General features: G+C 34.5%; 2 protein-coding genes and 1 pseudogene across 4 annotated transcripts; 2 read left to right on the forward strand and 1 right to left on the reverse strand.

The window, feature by feature from the left end:
- Positions 1-319: 319 nt before the first annotated feature.
- On the forward strand, positions 320-18,178 carry LOC132315222 (uncharacterized protein YNL011C). 2 transcript variants are annotated; one of them, XM_059813881.1, is made up of 14 exons: positions 333-654; positions 1,758-1,874; positions 2,356-2,488; positions 3,549-3,645; positions 4,984-5,027; positions 7,862-8,018; positions 10,063-10,134; positions 10,962-11,045; positions 11,985-12,086; positions 12,851-12,898; positions 13,192-13,317; positions 15,455-15,547; positions 17,427-17,636; positions 17,750-18,178. In XM_059813881.1, exons 1-13 carry the CDS (start codon positions 441-443, stop codon positions 17,523-17,525), a joined length of 1,386 nt encoding a protein of 461 aa, XP_059669864.1. In that variant the 5' UTR covers positions 333-440; the 3' UTR covers positions 17,526-17,636; positions 17,750-18,178. The 2 variants fall into 2 exon arrangements, with proteins under 2 accessions (XP_059669865.1, XP_059669864.1); XM_059813882.1 differs by lacking the exons at positions 17,427-17,636; positions 17,750-18,178 and having other exon boundaries at positions 320-654; positions 13,176-13,317.
- A 530-nt stretch (positions 18,179-18,708) lies between these two features.
- Positions 18,709-19,785, forward strand: LOC132281064 (senescence-specific cysteine protease SAG39-like; annotated as a pseudogene).
- A 1,138-nt stretch (positions 19,786-20,923) lies between these two features.
- On the reverse strand, positions 20,924-24,465 carry LOC132315265 (DDRGK domain-containing protein 1-like). Of its 2 annotated transcripts, none has more exons than XM_059813883.1 (3): positions 24,354-24,465; positions 22,256-22,356; positions 20,924-22,106 (listed from the first exon to the last, which is right to left on the reverse strand). In XM_059813883.1, exons 2-3 carry the CDS (start codon positions 22,303-22,305, stop codon positions 21,191-21,193), a joined length of 966 nt encoding a protein of 321 aa, XP_059669866.1. In that variant the 5' UTR covers positions 22,306-22,356; positions 24,354-24,465; the 3' UTR covers positions 20,924-21,190. The 2 variants fall into 2 exon arrangements, with proteins under 2 accessions (XP_059669866.1, XP_059669867.1); XM_059813884.1 differs by having other exon boundaries at positions 20,924-22,110.
- Between the last annotated feature and the right edge of the window lie 1,022 nt (positions 24,466-25,487).

Below are 25,487 nucleotides of genomic sequence, written 5' to 3' on the forward strand. Positions count from 1 at the left end.
TATTCACAAAGCAATTTGTTAAAACAAGGCTTCAAAATTGAACTTGGAGAAAGAGCAGAAATAATGTTTATTGATGGTAAATAGTTATTTATTATTATCAAGAGAAATAATGTTTATTGATGGTCCCTATTTTGGAGTACTCAATATTTTTTTTCAAATTATTGCAATATATATCCTGATTGAAAAAATAGTTTAGAGATAAAGGAAAACAAAAATAAAAAATAAAAATAGGTGACTCATGTTGGTTGTTAACCTTTAGAAAAGTTGTTAAATTCCATTGCTTAGGCAAATAAATGAAATCAGTGTATCAAAAAAAATAAAAATAAAAAAGAAAAGTTATGCAAATGAGAAGCGACAGTTGTCTCTCTTCTTGGGTCCGAGTTTTTATCAGGGTGATGTGTGGGCAGAAAGTGGATACAATTTATTAAATTCGCGGGAATATGGCGGACATTTGCTTGGGTCCCCCGTTATGCAAGGCCATACAGATCTTTCCAATTCCATTCTTTCCTCCTCCTCCTCCTCCTCCTCATTCTCTCTCTCCTTCCAGATTTCTACCCATGGCAGCAGCAGCAGCTCGCTCCACACTTCACCACTGCCATTGCTCCTCAAACCCTAACCCTAGCCCTAACCAGCCGTCGTTGCTCGTCTTCTCAGGTCTGTTTCTTTCTTTCTTTCTTTCATACTCATTACGTTTTGTTGCTCAGAACGTTTTGTTGCTCAGAAAATTTTAGATTAGGTTTTGAACAAAATATAAGAAAATTTTGAAGGCCAGTTTAAGTTTACTTGGCCTTTTGATTCCCTCATATTCAAGCGAATGGTGATTGTCTTTTGCTTGCAATCTATGAATATAATAGTGTGTTAGGGCTTTCAATGTGCGTATGTTATTAACAACTTTCTTCGTGAAAGATACTGTTCACATTCTAACTATCAAATTTGTTTGTATAACTTCATTTGTCACGAGTTTAAAAACAAACACATTCATCTACATAAATATGTTGGAATGAATATGTTCTACAGATTCTTAGAAGGTTATGTGACAAGTTACTCATTTAAGACTATCGTGGATTTCTGAGTTGGGACGTATGTGGATAAATATTGTAATATTGGGGCGTTACTGTGTGATCTAAGCCACTATTATACATTTAGAAAGAGTTGGTGCTGCTCCATTACACAACAATGTTGTCACTTAACATCCTAGTTTATTTTGGATACCATCTGTCTGAGAGAAAAATATACATTACCCCGGGTAGCAGTTATACATACCTCCGGCCAATCAGAACACCTAATTTACCTTGATAATAGGAAATGGATTGTCGTGATCGGCCGGGGTATTTAATAACCGCTACCCCTGGGGTACCCAACTATCCTACGATTGAATGATCACATTCTTATCTCCAACAAATAGGCTCTCATTATGTCGTTAACATCTTATATATTTATATATGTAACGATCATATGCCATTTCCTGTTATAAGCATCAATTCTCCTGATGGCAGATATGGCTACTCTCATGTTGATGATTTGCGCTTTGTTTTTATTTATTTATTTATTATATATATATATATTTTATTTCCATTCCGAAGCTGATGCCTAATGGTAACTAAGAGTTCGTCTGTTTAAAGGAATTAGCTGGGATCTTCAAACATTGGGTTTTAGTTTAGTATATGTGTAAGAAATTCAGATTTATTTGCTTTCTGTTGCTTGTTTGTGCAAAGGACTATGGTGATTCGAGATTTATCCAAAAAGTAATACTGCAGGTGGAACTGCCTTTAATGGTGTTGTTGAAGAGTTAAAAAAGTTAACATCTTGCGTTGCGCATGTTCTCCCTGTTTCTGACAATGGAGGAAGTACGGCTGAGATTGTTCGAGTGCTTGGTAAGTTTCATAAGTAAATGGCCTCATCTTTTCTTTATTCTCTCTTTATGATTCCCCTGGTCCTGACTAATAATAATGGTAACTGTTTATAGCAAGGTAAGGAATAAGGAATGAGCAACAAAAGGATACAGTTCAGAGTTACTACGGGATTGCAGCATCCTGATGCAAATGCATTTTGCATTCTCAATACTCACTATTTATATTAAGGGTCGATTCTTCTTTAGCTTCTTGGTATTAAGTTAATAGAGATGTATTCTAAATATCTGTTCATACATATGTTTGGTAGCAAAATATGGATTCACAAATTTTTATGAAGACTAATCAAAATATTTCATTAGGGTCACGTTTAATAACTAAGATTTTGGTACTTGATATTTGTTGGCATGTTGAGCTCTTTCTCTTTTTCATATGTGTACATTTAAGAATCAGTTTTAATAAGGTGAGTGGAAGATAAGTAGATAACTGGATGGGTTTGTTATAGGTGGTCCAGCTATTGGAGACATACGGTCAAGATGTTTACGATTGGCTGACCAAAGTACTTATGAGGCTGTGGCAGTGAAAAAATTGCTTGGTCATCGTTTACCTCTTGATGCACAGCAAGCCAAGTCAGAATGGTAATATGATGAAATGCTAAATAATAATATTTTCTTCCTAGTTTAATAGACTTTATGATTGTTTGGCGAAATTAAATATGTTACTTCGATATATTGTTCTAGATGGATTGAATGGGTATTGAGTGTTTCTATGTTTACTTGGATGTTCTGCTTAAGGGTATTTCCACCATTGCAATTGGTTACTTATCATGGCTAGTTTTATTGCAATGAACATATTCTCTCTCAGTGGCGGATGGAATGTGAATATTCCCATCTGTGACATTTGGTTCTATCAAGTGAATTCCTTGGCCTCCTCCCTCGTCTTTTTCCTATATGATTTTACTTTTCATAAACATGAAAATTAAACTAAGCATCACCATTTCTCTCCGCCTTTTTCCTTTCTAATGTAATCAGAAAATTTGAAACCATATGATTAAACCATTTTTGCAAGCATATTAGATGTTTCTACAATGATTTTTGTGTAATTTCCTTTATTTGCCAAATATTTTAGGACTATAAAAAGTAGGGTAAGCAATAGCCAGTTCTTATACATATACTAGTTATGGTCCCAGAGTCATATTGTTTAGATAGGTCCTTGGCTACTGCCAACCAAGTTCACTATTGGTCCCAAGTTTTGGATTTTATGGGTTAGAAACAATATAATATGTAACACTAGATTCCTCGACCAGTTCGCAATTGGATATCTCAATTGTGAAATTATGTTGCACTGTCTCATCCATTACACAATTCTATTGGATGATATTTAAACTAATAGCATGTTAAGATATTAAACTAAAAGAGAACTTGTAAAGAGGGAGATATATTCATTTCATTCCTCTAGGTCTATTGTTGTTATATAAGATCCATACCATCTGATTGGGTCCTTCCCTTTCAATCAGATATTAAAAGCTTGCACCTTCAAGCTTGTAACATGCTCCTTCTAGATTTATTTTTTTCTCTATTTCCCCCTTACTTTGACTTATATGTACTTGCATGCATCATCTTCTCAATGGCTCTCATTTTATTTGTTAGTTGTTACTGGATTGGCTTGTGCTGGTATTCTAAGTTGAGAATTTGACAGGTATGACATCGTTGAAGGAGGGCATTCCTTATGGAAGGGTGTCTCAAAAGCCTACAGGGAAACTATTCGTGCTTTTTTGGCTTATTTTCAGAATGAGGTTTGCTTCTTACTTGTAGTACTTCATTTTTTTGACACGAGGAGTGTCCCCACCCTTCAAGTGGGAATATTCTCTTCCGAATACATGGCACACCCAGTATCACACGCCAATTATAATTCAGGTAGAACCCGTTATGTTAACTGGACTTGGGTGTGGATGTGTGTCCGATTGTCAGATGTATTAAATCTCTACATAGAATGAGCAAATACCGAGTTGGGATTGAAGGCATAGGCTCTGAAGCAGTGGTCGGGCCGAGATTCAGAAGAGTCAGGTAGCGAAACATAGGGTGCACAAAAGAGGCTCTGACGCTCAGTGTGATTAAGCGTTACAAAAGGACAAGGATAAGAGGTCTAACCCAGACCTTGCTGAACAAGAAGAGAATCAACCAGTTGAGCTTGCAGCTGGATGTTCTCGGATTGCTCAAGAAGACGACACTCTAAATAATTATCTGATTTAATATTTTAATTTTATCTTCTGGAGTAAAATAAACTTTTTTTTGGAACGTATTATTGAGATAGGGATTTAACTCATTTGAAGCAATAATCTAAAACAATTTTTTTTGGGTATAATTTCCAATTAAATGTGTCAGACACATATCACATACACTTTTTCCAGTGTTGCATGTCCGATTTTATGTGATTTTGTGAGTCCATGTAATATAGCCTGTGAGGCTACTTGAAATACTTGTTGGAAAGGTAACAATTGATAAGAGTCCACTGCTTAAACCGTGCATGAGACTTTCATCTTTTAATGATGAAAGATAGAAACTTTGAGGGGAGGATATGCTTGTCTTTCTAGACAACACTTTCACCTGAAGAATCTTTGTTTGATTTTCCAAGATCTCACCTGTTGAGTCAAATGCATAATACTTTGTAAAAGCTCAACGCTGACTCAATAGGTGAGAACTTGGAAAATCAAACAAAGATTCTTCAGGTGAAAGTGTTGTCTAGAAAGACATGCATATCCTCCCCTATTGCGGGGTTTGATTCTTTGTAAATTTTTTTCTATTGATGTACTATTTTCTAGAGATTATACTTGTTCAGTGTCTGTGCTTGTGATTAAGGTTGAATTGGTTATATATGGCAACAAATTATCAGTTCTTCTGACATGCTATATTGTTCAATGTCCTTTTATATCTTATTGCAATTTTGGTTATTATTGTGGTGAGGTTGTTAGCACCTCCTTTTAGATTTTACGCACATGACTTCCTTGAGTCATTTTCCCCAACCCTTTTTAATTCACAATTGTCAAATGTTATTCCTTTCCATCTTAAAATAGCTCTTTGAACTTGCTGAATCAATGCTTAGCATGGAAAATTAATGACCTTTTCTTATTTAGATCCTCCGGCGGTCCAGTGAATCATTTTGTTTCAGCAATGGGAGGTATTTCATTACTTCTTGTAGTTAGATTGTCGAGATTTCTACTTCATGCATCTTAAGTAATGCATTTTATTTTACTTATTTATTTACATATTTTAGGCATTTTTAAGGAATGATGATGAGTTCTTGAACTATATTGGAGGAACTTGATTCCTGTTTGCAATTTCAAGTAGTTGGGGTTCTGGAGTTGGAAGATTTTAGTGTTGAAACAGTGACCTATCAGATTGTTGTATCTTTCTTATTTGTATTCTTGTTTTTGTCTGGGTAAACTTTAAATTGTTTTATTATCCTACATTATTGTATCATCCAAGAAAATTAGGAACAATAAGTGACAAGATATGGGTTAGCCCAGTGCACGAGGCTCCCGCCATTGCGGGGTCTGGGCAGAGTCGGATGTAAGCTGCCAACTCCCGTAAGCGTAGATGCTGTATCCTGTTTTGAATGCGCGACCTCCATGACTCAATAGAGCAACCATACCATTGTGCCAAGGTCCACCCTCAATAACTGATACAATAGCAATTGAAAATTTGAAAAAAAGATCTATTAGTTGTTTTGAGGAGCTTGATTAACTTAATTTAATTATGTGGGAATCAAAATGTTCAATTCTTGATGTTGCTTTGTGAATATCTGTAGTCATGAAGTTGTGGAGGTTAAAAGGGAGTAGAATTTAAGTACTGGAAAGGAAATAGTTCTGCCTTTTGTGGGTATAAACAAAATTTGGAATCTTGAAGTGTTGGAGTATTCTGCTTTGATGTCCCCAAGATATGGGCTTGGTTTTTTACATTGCACACTATTCTTTTTTATCCTTTAAATTTCTCTACTAAAAGGACCCAAACATTTTGATTTAAGGAAGTCAATATATAATAAGTAGACGTAATATAATTTTCACCTGAAAGTTACCCAAATTTTCTGTTACGTGTTTCTTCCCCCTTAGAAATTGGAGAATGAAGAAGAGAGAAACTTGGATTGCATCATTTCCACCTCGAGATATTGAGAAAATTATGACTGATCAGAAGATATCAGCTTGAATAAATGGTCATCATTAACTTTTAAAATACAGCTGAAAAACCAATTTCAGATGGAAAGTTGAGTGAAAAGGAATCATTATGATCATGATATGCTTTAGATTATCAAATCGAGGAATGTTATGATCCTTTATCTTGTATAATCTTATCAGATCTAGACAGTTTACTTGGGGGTGGGTAACTAGTACTATATAATTTAAATTTTTAAAAATTACATATGAGTTGTAATATAAATTTATTTGGAATATGTCTTAGTAGATATTCTTGATATAACCTAAGAAATGAGAAAATACAACCTACAAATCAATAAGAGAAGGATAAAGAACAAAGAGAAGAACACATCAGCAGCCGAAAATGAGCCTACCAAGTGCCATCTCTCTCTCTCTCTCTCACACACACACACACACACATATTTATATCGATAAGAGATACTATATATTATATATACACACACAAATGGAGATTAATATGTAGTAGTGACTTCTGTAAAAAAAATTGGGCTTACTTCTTTCCTTTCCGCCAGATTTGTACTTTCTAAATCCAGACAAGGAAGTCACAAAATGATATTCTTTGTGGACTTTAAAGGGGTAAATTTAGTTTTCGAATGAAATTCTTTATGGAGTTTGAAGGTGTAAATATAATTATCAAACCACCAAGAGTCTAGTCCAACTCCTCCTTCCAAATGGATAAGGGTTCCCGTCCCCAATTGGACTAAAGGATTTGTGTGACTTGCAATATATATATATTTTAAATTCACTACTAAGGTTGTCCACATACACGGGGTTAGAAATTTTTTTGCGCAACATAGTTTGACCCATAATTGTGATTGCACTCTCTATTAGGAGGCATGGTATTTCCTTAAAATGATTTTGATAAACAATGGATATTAACTTTGGCAACTTGAATTATATTGGATTTTTTTTTAAAAGAAAAATTGTGGAATTCGAGAACTAAGTTATGATTCTTTATTATGGCTGATTGATCTCTGTATTAGGAGGCACGGTATTTTCTTAAAAATGATTTTCAGAGGCAATGGATATTACCTTTGGCAAGGAGAAATACATTGAAAATGTTTTCATATGAGAAATTGCAAAAATTTTCCAGTAAGTGAGAAATTTAAAGAATTCATGCATAATTCTCTTCTATTTCTATGGTCTATAATTTTATTTTATTTTTCTCTATGATGAATAGTACAATAAGAGGCTATTTGGTTTTTTATTTTCTAATGTTATTATATGAGTATATGCAACATTTATCTCATCTAGATAGTGAAAACTGATTGAGGCTGATTAACAACAGGATATGCTTGTTGGTGAGTGAGACATTATAATGTTACTACTGCTGCTGCTGCACAGTGTCTAACATTTATTTTACATGGACTCAACTCAATTCAACAACGAACAGGCCAGTGGCCTAGCGGTACCAGACCCCTACTTCCCAAAGGGAGGTCAGGGGTTCGAGTTTCAGTGGAGGCATGTGTGTGTGAGTACCAACTAAGGAAAAAAAAACTCAATTCAACAAAGTCTTTTCCTAACTATTTGGGTTTGGCTACATGAATAGCTGGAAAGAGGCTTTTCTGAGTTGAGTTCATGTAAAATCAACATTGGTTTTTTATTTTACATCACTTATAGTTACTTTCTTTTGGTGCCTCATTTGTTTTTTATTTACTAGCTTAGTTGACATGGACTTCTTAATTGCTTTTGTTGGGCTTCTGCATACACCACCACTGTTGCTGCTACTACTTGATAGAAGTATTTGTCATTAACAAGTTGAGATTTAATGATATTTTACTAACTCTCATCACTTTTGCAGCATTGGAAATTTCTTCTTTGCCGGAGCACGCACATTCTTTCAGTCTCTAGATGCTGCAATATTTTTGTTTTCACGTGTTTCAGATATCCCCAAAGAAAGCCTTGTCCTTCCAGTGATTTCTACAAATGACAGGCTTACATTGGGTTGTGAACTATGGGTATGAACATCAATTTACATTTTGATGTGGTTATCCTTTGAAGGTGCAGGCATATGATTCATGATAATCATGGGCGGATCTAGAAATTGTCAATGGGGTGGGCTAATATTTTTTTGGGTGGGCTAATACTAGTAATATTTTTTTTTTTTTTTTTGGGCTGGGCTAAAATTGACTATAATAATATATATATATATATTATAATTAAATGATTTACAAATGGTGATTCTATGTTGTCTATTAAATGGCTCCGTATAGGTTCACCACTAAATCCTTGGTTGATAGTTCATATGTTGAAGTATCCAATATGGGTAGTTGATCTTTTCTTATTTTTTATATTATCTATTTTTTTTTTTTTTTTGAGGGGCTATAAATTGCTTTATTTTTTGGTAGGATGTGTTTTTCTTTAAATAGTAACAGAAGGTTAGGCTTTAAAATTATAATTTCCGAAGCGAGTTAAGCATGAACAGGGTTTGAACTTATCGTATTTGGTAACCACTAATGCTGGATCAAAGAACTTATCGTATTTGGTAACCACTAATGCTGGATCAAATTGTTATCTATCATATATTCTTTTTTCTGTTTCTTCATTTTATGCAAATAGAAACGCAATATAATTCTAGAATCAAGTTTTTAGCAATATATATTCATTTTTTTAAAAAAATTACTGTGTCAAATTGGTGAAACATACATTCGTCCATTTCAATACATAAATGAACACTAGATATGGACTAAATTATCCAGCTAATTTGCCACCCATGTACCAAAAGGAGACCATTAAGTACATACAAGTATACTTATATAAATGGCATATGCACAGCTGTGACCCTCAAGTCTAATATTTCGAGTTCATCATCAGTGATCATCCAAATAAATAACTTAAATGGGGAAAAAAGATGAAATATATATAGCAAATTCATCCATTATTACCCTTAAGGTCATTATCAACATCATCTTCATCATCTGCTACAATCATCTTATTATTATCACCGTCTTCTTCTCATCTTCAATCACTTCAATCTTCCTGTTCTGTTTTACCTTCATTTTGGTTTTCCTATATGTATTCAAGTTCCTCGAGCCTATAAAAATTGAAGTGATTAGAATTCTCAAATTATTGAAATATATTTAGTGTGTGCCACTTAGCATACTTTCATATTTGAATTAAAACAATTGTTATTATTTGGATAAGTAAATAATCATTCAAAAGGCACCAACAGAAGGGGTTAATCCATGTACATAGAGAGTGTAGACCAAAAGGTAAAGACTATACTTTAATCTCTTCCAAAACTTTACCAAAAAATCAATGAATGAAGAGGGAACTCCCCCTAATAAAAATACAAGGAGGTCAATATGCAATACTCAACAACCCAGATAGGAGACTCAAATCCTTCAGACATCCCTAGTATTTTTGGTCCCCCCTAATGCTTTACCAGAGGCAAAGTGTAACCCAATTTTAACACATTACTAATTCTCTTCCCAACTCTATATCCTCTCGAGTTAGATAGAATATCCCATGCTGTATAGGCATCACTTGGTGAACTCTTAAAATGGTAAAGAGAAGGTCTGCATACATCATGCCATCTGATGAAAATGGGGAATTCTGAACCTAAGCTTTTCAAAATGTACATACAGTATTTATTAATTTTTGTAAGCCATCCTTTGCAAAGTAGAATTTTGGTTTCATGCAGAAGGGGGAAAATTGCTGTCTTCTAAATTCTTTTTGGACTTTTTTAATATATGGCATCTTTGGAATTAAATACATCACATTGCCACATTATTTTTTGGAATCTCTTTTGTATTGGGATTTCTTATGCTTAGATATGTTGCAGTTGTGTAAAATATCTAACATCTTGATACTATTATTATTTATGGAAAATTATTCTATTCCTTTACATGTATGTCCTTGCTCATCATGAACTGAATAATATGAGGTTGTAATCATTTCTGAGGAAAATTTAAACATATGTGAATCAGAGTTTCTTTCTTGCTTTTCTTTATATTCTTCATGGGCATAATCAGATTTATGTTTTGTTTTTTCCTTATATAGGATGGAACTATAATACGTGGTCAGAATGAAATATCTCATCCAACCAATGGATTCATGGAACCTGTAAATAAGGTATATCTGTGTACTCTTGTCATGTACACTATTTTTATTTTTATATTTATTAATGCAATTGTTTCTCTCTATCCATTCCCCCCCCTGCATATTCTTTGACTACCCTTTTTAAATATAACTTTATAGCCAGGGTAAGTTGTTGTGGAAAGAAGAAACTAAACTTCTCGACGGATGTGTAACTATGCATGAAACCATGCATGTATGTTTGTACTTCGTAGTTCTGTGTCGTTGATTGTTTGAATGTAACAATTGAAAGTTCAGTTACTTGACTTACTACAACAGTTTCACTAACTAAGCTAGGCTGATGGACCCGAAGAAAGGAAAGGCACTCCTTTAGAAGCTTCTTTTGAATAAATTAAATTCGGTTGTAAAATATCCAGTGAGGCTAGTGAGGTATAATTGTAACAGGGGAATTTGCATGTGAGTAGTTATTGTAAATTCTCATAGTTTCTGATGATGTGAGGTGGTTTTGGACTTGTTGGCATGGTGTTCTGGAGGTGATAACAATCCTTTTTGAATTAATTTCAGAAATAACTAGTTATTAAAAGTTAGTGCCAAATCCTTGATTTTTGGTTCAGAACCATTTTTTTTTTTACTGTAGGACAAGTTTATTTGAACTCGAAGGCTAGATCCAAATCCGTTTTCTATAGAACCTCAAATCTGTATATGCTGAACTGAGTTCACTTTTCCACAAATCTAATGAATATTTTAAACGGCTTTGAGAACAAGTCTATTAGTGGGCATCTGGACATTGCAATTCAATAATCCATTTTATAGCACCTTTTTCAGCATTCTTATTCATTTGACTGCTGGACTGTTATGGATAGGGAAGCAATTCAGTTCCAGCACTTCCTTCAAGAATAAAGCGGGTGTTCTACATGTCAAGTGAGGGCGGGAATTCACTGCATGAGGTAAATAGTTCATTACACGTTTCTTGGTTGTACCATATGTAGTGTGAAAGATTATTTACATGTGGCATGTTATTCCTATATTATTTCCTTCTTGTAGGTCCTAATTCTTCGTGTTTTATTCAATGTGAGAATTTATAATTCAAAATGAAAAAGAAAAGTTAAAAAAGTACGAACACCAAAGAAATGTTTAGATTTGCCTCACTATGTCTTGCAAAGAACAATTATGTTATATTACCCGTAGCCTGTCACCATATAGAGTTTCGTATGGTCATCATTGACAATTATGTTATATTACCCGTAGCCTGTCACCATATATGTTTTTTTTCTCCTTTCCTTTGCAGTAGGAAATCCACGGGACTATGTATTATATTTTAAATATTTTTTCTTGAAAAAATCAACCTAGATGGCATAATTTTCAGCCTATCCTTATCTTTCACAAAGAACATTCTTACATTGGTTATCTGATGAATATTGAGTCAAATATAAGGGTGTTGTATATTTTAATGATATGATTTTGTATTTCTATAAACTTTCCATAATTCTTTGCTTTTATTTTGATTCTAATGTATATCCAGATATAAAGAAATAAAGATTCCATATTTCCATTAATATATATTTTTTCTTTTCAGTACTTTTGGGAAGCACAACTCTTTTATATTTTTTAAAATTTGCCTCAGATCCAGAACCTAGCATTAAACTCATTAACAGCCATACAACGTGGTAGGCAATCAACGTCTACTATTTTCTTAAAATTGCCTTGTGTTGGAAGATTTGAAATTGAATTTTTGTTGTCTCGTAAGGAAAAGAATTCTGTTGCATGCCTCACATTGTCCCTAATAGTTGACATAGTTTGATGTTGCATAAATTTACATTACTGTGATTTGCCTGCGAATCCTTTATCTGCAGCCGTTGATAGTCTAAATGCTTTTTACTTAATAGGTTTTCCCCATTTCAAACCCAGCTGTACTGGACCAGTTGAGCAGTGTGGACTGCATTATTTATGCCATGGGATCCCTCTTTACGTCGATCTGCCCCTCTCTGGTATGATTATGAACCATTTTATTTTATTTTATTTTTTTGAATATTGGGCAAGCTTGAGGTAATATTCACTAGAAAATACAAAGAAGAATGAAATGGAAAGAGAAATTAGCTCATTCATCAGGAGGGGCAAAGGGAAAGCCCAACATAGGGGTCATCTGGTCATTGGTCCTGAATTGAATCTGTTTTCAGTATTAGATTGCTTTCTCTCTCTCTTATTTCCTCTACTACTTATTTTATTTTATTTTATTTTTTTAAAAAGAAATTCTCTTATTATTTTTGTTTTTGATTTTTTTCTGTCTTAAATGTTGCAAATGCTGTGTATTTATCAGCCACATGTTAAATTCACTTGGTTTTTTATAACTTGTTAAAGCTCATCTTCCTGAAGCAGATGAAAACACAGGAACTATGCCCTTTTTTTGTCCATTTGTGCACCTGTTTCATGCTTTTACTTATATGTCTATCTGTAGATAATTGACGGAGTGATGATAATTGCAAGCATGCTAAAGTACAGAGGCACTTACGTAGCTTCTTTTTGTTTAAATTTGTGCTGTCCTAATTGTGTATTGTATAGGTGATTATATTTGCTAAACTTAAATATAAAGAAATATACAACCCTACAAGGTCTTCTCCCATCTACTTTTGATTCCTATTGTGGTAAATGTTCCATGGTTTTGTTCTTTTGTGTATATGGATCTATAAGTTGTCAGTTGTTTGTTGATTAGAAATATAAAGAAAAATTCAAGTTCTTATTGTCTCATTTTTAGGTTTTACTTGGCATTGGGGAAATTATCTCTTCCAGACCTTGTCCCAAGGTAATCTTCTATCAAGCTATGAAGTATGTGCTTTTTACTAAAAAAGAGACTATTAAGTAATTGTTCTATAGTTGCTTGCTTCTTCATTTACTTGAGGTTAACTAATTTGTAATGATTGGTTCCGTATGAAAATTTTGAGTTGGCATTCTCTCCGATTAGCCCTCGATAGTGTTTTGATGTTTAGACATCCTTGAATTTTTCTATAGCTGCTAGTTATTAATACCTGATATGGTTGTTAATTTGCAGGCTTTAACATAGCTTTCTTGTATTGATTCAGTTCCTTCCAATACTAGGTACTTCTGTTGAATGGTACACATGATCGAGAAACTAGTGGCTTTTCTGCTTCTTGCTTTGTAACTGCCATTACGGATGCTCTAAATCGAACTTATGGGAATCCTCATAATGGTCTCAAGAATCTTGTGAGTAGATTTAGATGCAGAGTTCACTTGTCAAGTAAATTGGCTATGTTTATACTGTGATTAATAAATTCTTTTTTCAATCCATCAAGTACAAGAAATATATATATTGCAATTTCTGAATTTTTTGTTGGATACTAGGTCAATATTTAAATAGGATACTTACGGTTTGATTAGCAATTGTTTATTGTCAGAGCTATTAGGTTGTTTGTGTCTATTGAAGAATCCATGATGTTCCAATAGCTACTGAATGTATGTATTATATATTTATGTCTCTGTTACATGGACTCTCTTATTTACCTTCAGGTACCCATTTCGACACAACATGATATGGGTATGGGTACAGGATATATCTCTGACACATGAATGCAAATTGGATGCTCCAATCCTTCACATGCCATGATTGAAGAAGAAAAAACTCAAATTTAATAGTAGACATGAGTTGTATCTATGAGATAGATTGGAACTGTTTTCTTTTATAGTTTGAGTAATAATAGAGTATATTTTTACGAAACCATATCATTAAATGTTATACTATAATAAAACATATATATTTTATTTAAATGCATAGTACCCGATACCCTTACCCAAGTCCAGGTAAGAATCTGTGTTCATCAACCATCAAATGTTCCTCGGACTGGAATGTTACCATAAAATGGTAACTGCTTCTATTTAAACTCGCGTGAAAGCCTCTAGAAGATGGATTTCATATGTGGAATGTGTTGGGTTTACAGTCTTCTCTCTTGCCCTCTCTTTTTTTATATATATTTATGTATATATTTGTGTACGAACTCACTTTCCCTTTTCTTTAGTTTTTTAAAGTATAAAAAACTCTACTTGGAATATATGCTTATTCTTTGTTTGTGCTGGACTTGATTGGTAGTTTATTAGGAGAGGCTAAGAAAATGTTTTTGTTCTCATACTCACCCTCATATGAGTTCGAGTAATTGAAAGCCAAACAATGGATTCAAATTTATTGTTATCGGGTGGTGTTTCATAATTTATTTTTTCTACTTTATTTTGATTTCTCTTTTTTGTACTATTGAATTTCACGCTTACGCTATTATTCTGCCTCTTCTATGAGTTATATTTAACATTTACTTATTGAAGAGAGCACATGGATGGGTAACTCTGATGAAATCTATTCGACATTTGTTTTATCTTCTTTTTCTCCAGCTTCTTCCCAAAATGAAATTTATACCTGTGATGTTGTGGCCCGAATTTGGTGGTGGGTCGCGTTGCGACCCGATTAGGACCCGATGGATGTTTTGACCTGGTTTTTTGCTCATGGATTGTGGACCCTAATTAGTCTCTTGTAGCCCAATATATAAAAATGCTTAAGGTTTGGAGTAGTGTAAGAGAGAGACTCTAAAATTCGTATAGAAACATAGTGGGACTGAAAACTTATAATTTCCGATTTTACACATAGTGAAAACTTTCGCTGGATCACAACCGTAGACGTAGACTGTTGCTGAATCACGTATAAATCTTTGTGTTCTTTGTGTGGTGTGTTTACTTTTCTGTCGTGATTATTGATTCTATCTTGGGTTTGTTGCGTTTGTTATAACAATACCAACTTCTACTTTTATAGGAAAGCAAGTTTTACATGGTTTTAGGTTTTTTAAGTTCATGAGATAGATGGTTAGCCAATATGCCTTCGTCTCTTCAACTTCATCAAGAGAGACTGCCTAGTCTCTCATGTTTCTCTTTTAATTTTTAAATTCGGTGCTCTCTTTCTACTTCTGTTTCTCTACCTCCAAAATTATATATTCATGATCTATATAGTCTTCATATCTCCAGGTGCACAGTTACCTTTGAGATATAATGTTTGTGATTACTATCATCATCCTAGCCCTGCTCCCCCAATAAAATGACATCTGTCACTTTGATTCTGGTGTGTCGTTCCAAATGGTGATACTTTCACCACAACATAGAAGCTACAGTCTTTTCAAATCACTGTTTTTACTCTTTCTTAATTGGTTTTTATATCTATGTTGTATTTTATGTAATATCACTGTTGTAAGCATGCTCTTTGATTGCTGAAAAGATGAACAATGAGTAAATATGTCATATGTTTTTTATCACTGAAAAGATGAAGAATAAGTAAATATGTTTATCTATGGTTTATTTCTTTTTACAGCCAAGTCAATACATCAATACACTTTTGGTGCCTAAAGATGGCCAAATTGCCGTGGATGTTGAATGCTTGGCTGCCCAAGGAATCTTTAATGTGGTATGCATTCCTTTTATTGCCTTTCGAGGTTTTTGGTTCCGGTTTTTGGTAGAGAAATGTGCCTGTTGATGGAGAAATACAAGTATATGAGTCCATGATCCATTTGAGTTTTGTTTGCGTGTACAAATATTACCCCAATAATGTTGGTATATTTCTCTTTTTAGTGGATATAAGGCTCAAGTTGGATATATGTTATTTTTTTGGTTTACATTGCTAACCACTGCTGAAAATAAAAATTAGGTAGCCTTGTAAATATTTTTCTTTTTGCTTATAATTTCTTGTGGCCATTGAAATATAGATACCACAATTTTCGTATGCCTTTCGTCTTTTCAGTTATCCTGATGTTGGTGGCTTAACTGATTCTCTACGCTTATAAGTGGCAAAGTTTCCTATCGAAGCCAAACCATCATGTCACAACCTCTGTTTAAGTACCATTTTTTAATCATACATACAACTCTGTTTAAGTACCAATTTTTATTATATATACAACTCTGTTTAAGAACCATATGTGTGTGTGTATATACATATGTATATATATATATATTTTTTGATAAGTGTATATACATATGTATATATAGAAATATAAACTTGCCTTGATAAGAAATGTAAAATGTGCATAGCGGGATCCTTGTATTTCCTTCTAAAATTACTATTAGAAAACTGATCCCGGCATAGAAGCCTTGCCTTATCCTCAAGCAAACACTCGTACAGGGTTAAAGTGTCCCCAAAATGGTCACAAAATAAATCCTCCTCTTTTAGCTAAATCACGTGTTTCCTCGTCATTCTTGAAATACTACTGACTAGTACCACAACTTTTACCACCCAGCAACTTCCATCGCCTAAACCCTATTAGAAAATTTCCTGAACTTTTGAATCAAGTGTCCATGCCTTGGACACTCCATGTGCTTACAGTGGCCAATCTAAACAAACCAATAGCCACCTAAGAGTCCCCTTGCACTAAATAATAGGAGAACCTGGCTGTTTCCCTTCAACCTTCCAAGAAAACTGGAGTCTGCCTCTTTGACTTAACCATGTCCAACTATCCTAGAGAAAACATAGAGATATATGCCTCGTGCTCCCTGAACATGCTTTGAATGCCAAGTTAAATCTATTTTTTGATGCTGCTGCCATAAAAGATGAACTTGATTCTCCCTATGGAAGGTGGCGGGGACCTAACATGTCGGCAACTTGATTGTTTCATTAGAACTTAGAAGAGCAAAGTTGAGGGTTGATATCTCAAATATTTCCTAAGGGATCCTGTTAGATTCTTTAGTAACTGAAAACTAAACAGATGCCAAGAACAAAGATTTCTCCCAAGCTTTGTGAACAGAAAACTAATCTTTGAAGATCCTAGCATCCCTCCAAGCCAAACAAACCAGATGATGGAGAAAAAGAAGTACACAGAACTCTTTTCCTTCTTTTTCTCTGCAGTCCTCCAAAAGAAATCACCAACTTAGGGCAGATGCCTGCCAACTGAGACTTCATAAAGTATTAGGGAAATTGACAATGAGCAAGACATGATCAACAGCCTTGCAACTGCTGGCTGACACCTTTGACATTTCTAGAACCAAATGTTTTCTTGGGCCTTGCAACTCAATGCTCTCATTTGGATGCCATCTATACAGCTTCACTGGGTTCTACTAGAATGGCCTGGCGAGATGAGCATTAGTAGTTCAAACTTAAAAGGTATCAAGTCCTGAAGTATTTTTACCCACGGACTTGATTAATTATAGCAGTTGCTATCTCTGAAAAAATGGGACTATAAATTTGGCGGAATTGTCTTTCCAATCTTGAAATACTCTCTTTACCTCACTAAGTGAGGATGATAGTACTTCATTTGCTCACAGTTACATTGCTTATCCTGATTTAAATCTTACAGATTGCTGTTGATTCAGTGCATGAACCGAAAGTGGGTATAATTTTTGACCCAAAAGCCTTAATACAAGCCCTCAATGATTTGGTAAGTGCACGAGCATGAATGTCACAGGAGTTTAAGCAGTCTTTGATAGGACAAATGAAATTGAAGGGTTACCTGAGGAATCTACTTTCGACTGAAATCTCGTCTTTCATCTGCACTGTATTTCCTGAGGTATAACTTTTAGCAAATCCCTTACCAACATTCTCAATATTCTCCCATTGATTGCTTCAAATGCATTCCTAACAGATACTAAATACTGTATTTTTTTTTATCTGAGGTTGCAGGTAGACTTGCCTCAGTTCCAGGATTTATGTCGGATTTTTGACATTATGGCAATCGTAGCAGTAATTGGCAGCTGGAACTATATGCTCAGCGAAGTATTGGAAGGGAGTGACTCATCGTCATGCTTCAAATGCTGTTCAAATGCTGTACAATATTTAACACGGTGATTGGTTTTCAAGTTCTTTTGAACTTAAACCAGAAAATGAGCTGTCCAGTTTCCGTTTCTGAAGATTCATGCAAGCGAAATAAAGAAATGTATAGAATGTCCTATGCTTTTACATATAATAGCAATTTTGTTCATTTGTGTATGCATGGACATACTGGTTTTTTATTTTTTTTTTTATTTTTTTTTCAAAGAACACGAAAATTAGTAATCTTGCCTCATGGAAAAATTACTTGGTGCTTCCTGTAATACAATTTACCTTTCTGAATTAATGCTAAGAAATGTTTCTATTAAGATCCTAGAACTGGTAGAATATTTACTTAGCTACACCGAGCCATATTGTAGTTCCCTTAGTTGGCTATAATACTCAACATTACAACATGTAAGTGGAACATTTTATCTTCAGAACCACTAATTTTTAATTGGAATATATTTTTTTCATTTCCCAACTCTAATTTGAGTCAAAATCTAATTTTAATATGAAGGGTTCTGACCATACATTTGTTACCAATAGGAAGATGGCACTCGGAAGTTTTGCCCGATTTTCCCCATGCTAGAATTAGCATTCATTTAGTTCAACAAGGTAAAAGGAAATAATGAAGCAACATCTACATCGCATACATGACTTGCCGGGGGACCTTGGTCTTTTGCCAGAAGTATCAAATCATAGTGGGAATGCAATTTTAGGGAAGCAGTTGAAATGCAGTTCTATAAATACCCATATCTCACAAAATACTAAGTACACCAACTCATACATCATTTAGAATCAAACCCTCATCAATCTTTAGTTAGCAACCAATGCCTTTTTCATTCAACTCGAAGCTAACCTTCACAGCATTGTTAATTTTGGGGATGTGGGCTTCTCAAGCCACGTGTCGCACACTCGTTATGGACACATGTACAGCAACGATGCAGAGAAGGAAAGGCGTTTTTAAGATATTCACAGAGAATGTTGAGTTCATTGAGTCTTTCAATAGTGCTGGGACTAGGCCTACATGCTAAGCATCAATGCATTTGCAGACCTAACCAATGAGGAGTTCCGGGGTTCTCGCAATGGATACAAGATGTCCTCCCGCCTAAAGTCATCTAAAACAACTTCATTTCAATATGAAAATGTGACTGTAGTCCCATCCACCATGGATTGGAAAAAGAAAGGAGCCATTACACCGATTAAGGATTAGGGTCAATGTGGTAAACCACAACAACCCACTTGTTAACTTATTTCATCTATGTTTTTCAATTATATATGTGACTAAATTAGACCTATGTCATTATTTGAAAGGATGCTGCTGGGCGTTTTCAGCAGTGGCAGCCACGGAAGGAATTAACCAACTCACAACAGGTGAGTTGATTTCATTGTCTGAGCAAGAACTAGTGGTCTGTGACACAAGTGGTGAAGACGAAGGCTGCATGGGCGGTCTCATGGATAATGCATTTGAGTTCATAATAGGCAACAAAGGCCTCACCACAGAAGCCAAAAACCCATATGAAGGAACTGATGGTTCTTGCAATGCTAACAAAGAGGCTTCCCATGCAGCCAAGATCACCGGCCATGAGGATGTGCCTGCCAATAGTGAGGCAGCATTGTTGAATGTCGTGGCAAAACAACCAGTATCTGTTGCCATTGATGCCAGTGGATCAACCTTCCAATTCTACTCAAGCAGTGTCTTCACAGGGGATTGCGGGACTGACTTGGACCATGGTGTTACAGCAGTTGGATACGGAACAAGTGATGATGGTAAGAAGTATTGGTTAGTTAAGAATTCATGGGGCACAAGCTGGGGCGAGGAGGGATACATAAGAATGGAAAGAGAGATTGCTGCTAACACTGGCCTATGTGGCATTGCCATGGATGCTTCCTATCCAACTGCTTAAGTTGCAGTAAATGGGTAGTTCTTGATGTATAAATGCTTGAATAGCAAATTACAAACCCCATATATTAGTAATGAAACTACATACTTGAATTTATAGTACACAATGAAGGCAATGGACTGACAATAAAGGAAAGAATCAAGGCTGAGATGGTTGTTGTAGGGAAGACATCTTTGAATTTATATTACACAATGAAGACATTGCCACTAAATTAACTTTGCCCACACCAGGGAGATAATGGAATTGCAACACTCGGTTGAACTTATCTTTCTATTACTTTTAGATAAACTTTCAGGAGGTTCTTTAGGAATCAGTTTATCAAAATAATAGTATTAGGTTATGAGGATGTAACTTATTTTGGATTCAGATACATTAAACAATCAAGCACTCCTTTAGTTGGCATTTGGGACTGGATAGTTAACAATGATCACCAAAATAGAATAATCCCCCAGAAGGGCTGTATGCAAAACTAGGACTTTACCCAGTAATCAATCTTTGCCCATGGCACTCGAAAATGAAGCATATATAAAAAATAAAAATAAAAAAACTTAGAAAATAAAATAAAGAAATATATCAAATAATATGAATGCTTTAATGACACCATGTATATCATATTTCCCATCAAATGCTCCGTCATGTTTTTAACAATTATGAATTTAACAAGGTAACTAATGCCATGTACAGGTTCAATGCACATGCAAATAATAGATTAGTGGATTTGCTTGTTTATTAATCTTATGAGGAAAGATTCAAAACTTTTTTTGTGTACGGTGACATACCTCTCAGGCCATGAACATCTTGGGACAACTCTTAAGAGAGACAATAAGATGACAAAAATTAGTAGTAAAGGGAAATAAACCAACAACATCATTGAAGGTATAAATATTAAAGTTGCACCCTCTCTATCAGCTTTAGCTTTTAAGAGTAGATGGGTAGTTAACATGGTATCAGAGCCAAAGGTCTCGAGTTCAAACCTCACCGTCACCCTAATTAAAAAATTAAAAAACACGTGTTGGACCAAAAAGAAGGCCACACGTGATGGGGCGTGTTGAAGGTATAAATATTAAAGTTGCACCCTCTCTATCAGCTTAAGCTTTTAGAGTAGATGGGTAGTTAACAAATATCAACAGAGCCAACTCAGTGATGATGTTTCTTAATCACTTTGTTTTCTAATTTCTGTGAGAGTTTTAAGGGCACAATAGGAGGAGCAAGAAACAAGGAACACTACTGTGTAAAACATTTTCCACGACATTTTATCCCTCAATCAAACAGGGCCCAGTTGAACAAGCTCAAAAGATGAGTGATGCAGGCCTTGGGAACACTTTCTTGAGTCTAACAAAGCACAAACTACAATGAGTTGGGTTAAAGTTTTCACCTTGAAAAAGACTAATTTCTTTTCAACATTGAATCAAGCAACAGTAATACCCTCAGTGTTGCTGATTTCCTCAACAAACTGGGCTTTTGGCTCCAAATCTATGAACTGATTGGACTTACTAGCTAGGTGTGAGATGCTAACTCTCCCATGACGCTTTATATAGTCAGCAACAGCTTTCATTTCTTCCTGTGAGATGTATATGTATTTTCCTCTATCATCCATTACACCAGACAGCCGCCCCATATCTTCTAGTGAGGTGATCCGATTGATGCAGTCCTGAGTCCGTAACTTGAATTCTGCAGCAAGATCTTCCAAGGGGACACATTTGTGTTTCTTAATGTATTCCACAAAGTCAAAAAGCATGCCCTGACTGCCATCTTGAACTTCATTTTCTGTGGTACCTTCAGCATCAACTGAAAATGCACCTTTCCATTTTTCAAATTCTAACGCAGCTGCTTCCTCCTCCTTGGCCTTTTGGGCTTTGATTTCTTCTTCCAGCATACGCTCTTGTGCTTCACGCTCCTCATCCTTCCTCCTCCGCATTTCCGTATAGCGGTCTTGTTTTGTTTGCCTTGATTCATGTGATGCTTCTTCAGCCCGTCGTGCTTCCCGCTCTTGCCGTTTCTTTTCTCTCTTTTTTGATGTTTTAGCATTATAATACTCACCTCCAGCAGCTTCCTCATCACTTCCATCAACAGCTTCTTCTACTACTGGGGCTGAAGATGTGCTGGCACCAGAAGCGGGTCTTCTTCGCATCCGACGAGTACCAGTGGCCCGCACGACAGTTTCCCTCTGCCTAACCTGAACTTCTTCTTCATGTTCATCAGGGGATTGAGAACCCTGACTCCGTTTCCACAGATAAAGGGGAATTAGCGCTACAACAAGAAACATACAAAGAACTGCCACAATAATATCTTCCATCGTTTGATCTTTGGTTGTTTCGAGCCGTCTTCCTTGGGATGATGTGAGAGTCAAAAACCAGAAAGTGGAGAAAATCAGGCAAGTCTAGATGGATTACAGAGCTTCTTTGAGGGAAAATAACGGCTGTTTCTATTGTGTTCTTCTATTCCACTACTAGGATAACAAAAGGAAGCTCACCCAATAACATGCCAACCACCATTATGAACAGCTTGTAAAACCAAAGCCATTAGCCTATGCTACCACCTCCATAAACCGACCAGATCAATGTTCCTTGAGACCTTCAACAGACAGGTCAAATCAACACAGAGTGAATTGGTTTTATTTCTAAAAAGAAAAGGAGGGAAAGAAAGGGAAACAAGAATCAATATGTGTTACAACTTAATTAGAAAAGATCTCTGGATCATCTGATCTTATGTGATCTATTGTGTTCAAACAATGCTTCATACATACGAAACGAAGTAAATATAAAACAATCAGATGGCCATTTGCATTCTTCCTTTAAACAGGTAAATCCTATAGCCAACTTCAACAAAACATCAAAAAATTAGATAACCAGAAAGAGATTTCAAAGCCTGCTATTTCTCAAGAGATTTCAAAATGTGATTTTAAAACATCAAAATTTGGATCCCTCAAACAAAAATAAAAAATGTGTACAATTTTCTAATCACAGGAAGAAAAGTAGAATTTTCTAATGAATTTATGATCCCCGGTTGATTGGAAATGGCGTCTTATCAGAAAAGAGATGAACCCCAAAAATTGAGCACATAGAGACTCATTATGTGAATTTATGTAGAAGTAACACTGCAGAAGCTAACATAAATTTATTATGTTGTTTTGGTCGTTGTATGATTGATGTAGTTCATTCATCTCCCCTCAGTGATTTCAGAATAATAATATAGATAGTATATGAAGTTAGATGTTCTATTTCAAGCATTAGAGAAAGATTGTTTCTCATTCAAATTTACAACAGTTCTTCTAAATATATTCATTTTCAGCAATTATAGAGTTTGTTACCACATGACAAATGACTAGAATTTTTGTGTTGCAAACATGAGTTTACAAGTTCTGCAGAAACTATTCTGAGAAACAAAATTTTCCCATTTCCATAACCTTTTCAGAAAATTGTATTTTGGTGCTATATGTTAAAAATTATTCCAAATATGATTAAAGTGAAAATAAATTTCTTATGAGCTTCTAATTCCCTCAGCTCATAATGATATCTAGAGGCCTAATCAGGAAGAAGCAAAGGACCAACTTCACTCACTTTGGTTAATAATAAGCTCTTTTTATTATTATATATGATTGTAAGTCATGCAGCCTCCTCATTAAAACTTACGTTGTTTTTGTAAGATCACTTTTTCTTTTCCAATTTTGTTTATCTATATTTATAAAATATCGACACACTACTTCTATAAATACTTTTGATTTTCATATTCCACAGTTGTACAAAAAGTATAAGATCAATTTATTGAATATCATCTTTGTGTTATTCTTATAACTAGTTTGTCAATGGAACAATCTCTTAACAATAGGACCTAAAAGAAAAGTAAAAATTTGTTACCCTGTGATAATTTTACACATTGTGTTGGCCCTTCTTTGTCAACATATATTGAATAGAAGAAATTAACACAATCGTGTATAGGTTACATTAAATCAACTTAGAAAAGGGGAGGATATAGGATGACTTGAATTAATTTCTATAATGAACCACAAAAACACATGAAATAGAAATATAACTACAGCCCAGAAACAAAACATAATACATTTGGTCAATGAATAAATGATATTTTGATAATATTGATTAATTAACAAAATACTATATGGGTTGGCTAAGGTATATGAGTCATTAAAGAAATCAAAACATTGAAAAAATCCTACCAAAAGCACATGAAACAGAAACTAAAAAACTATCAAACAAAGTTTAACACGAATAACTAACTTAATTATTTGAAGGAATTTCATACAAAGATGTTTTAAATAATAAAAAGAGAGATGCAATTAACTCCTAACCCAAAAAACAAACAAAGTTCAGTCTGATCAACTTAAATCCAGTATCTAAAAATTTGTTCTAGAATAATCATCAAATCAAAATCCTTTAGTAAACAATAACAATACAATCATTCTGTGAAAAGATTAAGGCAAATTTATGATTTGATTGGACACATTTTAAAGCTAATGAACGTATGAAGCCCTAATTATCCATTTTAAATATAATTAGGGCTTCGGTCAGTAATGGAGGCTAGGGTTTTGAAACTGTAAAACCTAAAAATCTTACCTCCAGATTCTGGACGCTTTCAGATTGAGAAGCCAGCGATGAGTTCGTCTGCCGTGGAAAGAACAATCGTGTGAGAAAAAGAGAGGAGGGGGAGAGAACGTGGGTTGTTGAACAAAAAAAATACAAAAGAGCAAAACGACAGCGTTTGATGGTCTGTTTGTATCTTGCAGATTTTCTGTTTTTTTATTTATTTATTATTATTATTATTATTTTTTTCGCATTTCTGTTTGTATATTGATGCACTTTATTCCTATCTCCTTGTCTAATATTAGGGGTAGCAATTCGTGCTCGCGGGTCGTAATCGTGTCGTGTCGTGTCGATTTAAAGGTATTTTATTAAACAGTTCAACCCGAACACGATCCGTTTAATAATTGTATTAGGAACCTTTAACACAAATACGACCTGTTTATTAAACGGGTTACATATTTAATGACTTGTTTAATAAAATTAAATATTTTATTATTTAAATTATTAATAATACTTGATTAAACATTAAATACTATAAAAATATAAGTTTCAATCACACCAAATTATTATAAGATACAAGTTTATATAGTTATTTTGGAACTTAAATTGAAATTTGCTTATGACACGCATAGTTAAACTGGTATAAATGAATTACACGGGTAGAACCCCTCAACTCAAATACGACATGTTTAACTAAACGGGTTAATCTTGTCAACCCATTTAAGACCCGAACTCATTCAAAATCAACTCAAACCCGTTTAAGATCAACCCAAACCCTTTTAACTCGTATCGTATTCAAATCGCGTTGGCGGATCACGTTAAACTTTGCCACCCTTATCTAATATTGTACTCCTATACCATAACCTTGTTTGGGAAAGATGCTAAATTGGCAATTAAAAATGAGTGGTTTGAAATTTTGAGAAAACGTATTATGTGATAAGTTCAATCTCTTTAGAGATTTTTAGATGATTCTGCACCATTGACACTTATTGGTTCAGCCTAATTTAAATTATTTAATTTAAAAAAGTAAATTTATAAAAGTGTAATAATATATATTATGCAGAGACTGCACATTAATTTTGATATGTCACCACGTTACAGATAATGCATGACTATCTAATTATTTCTCATTGTCAATATGGCAACAGGTTGGAGGCTTCAAAATTA

The sequence above is a fragment of the Cornus florida genome, unplaced genomic scaffold (genome assembly GCF_030987335.1).
Source record: "Cornus florida cultivar Cherokee Brave unplaced genomic scaffold, ASM3098733v1 CherokeeBrave_3.0.0_Hap2_Chr01, whole genome shotgun sequence".
Classification (NCBI taxonomy): domain Eukaryota; kingdom Viridiplantae; phylum Streptophyta; class Magnoliopsida; order Cornales; family Cornaceae; genus Cornus; species Cornus florida.

What these genes read in the sequence shown, in the direction of transcription:
- LOC132315265 (XM_059813883.1), bottom strand. Translation starts at nt 22,305, where the DNA reads ATGGCTTTGGTTTTACAAGCTGTTCATAATGGTGGTTGGCATGTTATT. An exon ending in GGTGGTTGGCATGTTATTGG is followed by an intron (nt 22,107 to 22,255) that starts GTGAGCTTCCTT and finishes ATCCCAAGGAAG; the next exon opens with ACGGCTCGAAACAACCAAAG.
- LOC132315222 (XM_059813881.1), top strand. Translation starts at nt 441, where the DNA reads ATGGCGGACATTTGCTTGGGTCCCCCGTTATGCAAGGCCATACAGATC. An exon ending in CATTGGGTTGTGAACTATGG is followed by an intron (nt 8,019 to 10,062) that starts GTATGAACATCA and finishes TTCCTTATATAG; the next exon opens with GATGGAACTATAATACGTGG. An exon ending in CGTCGATCTGCCCCTCTCTG is followed by an intron (nt 12,087 to 12,850) that starts GTATGATTATGA and finishes TCTCATTTTTAG; the next exon opens with GTTTTACTTGGCATTGGGGA.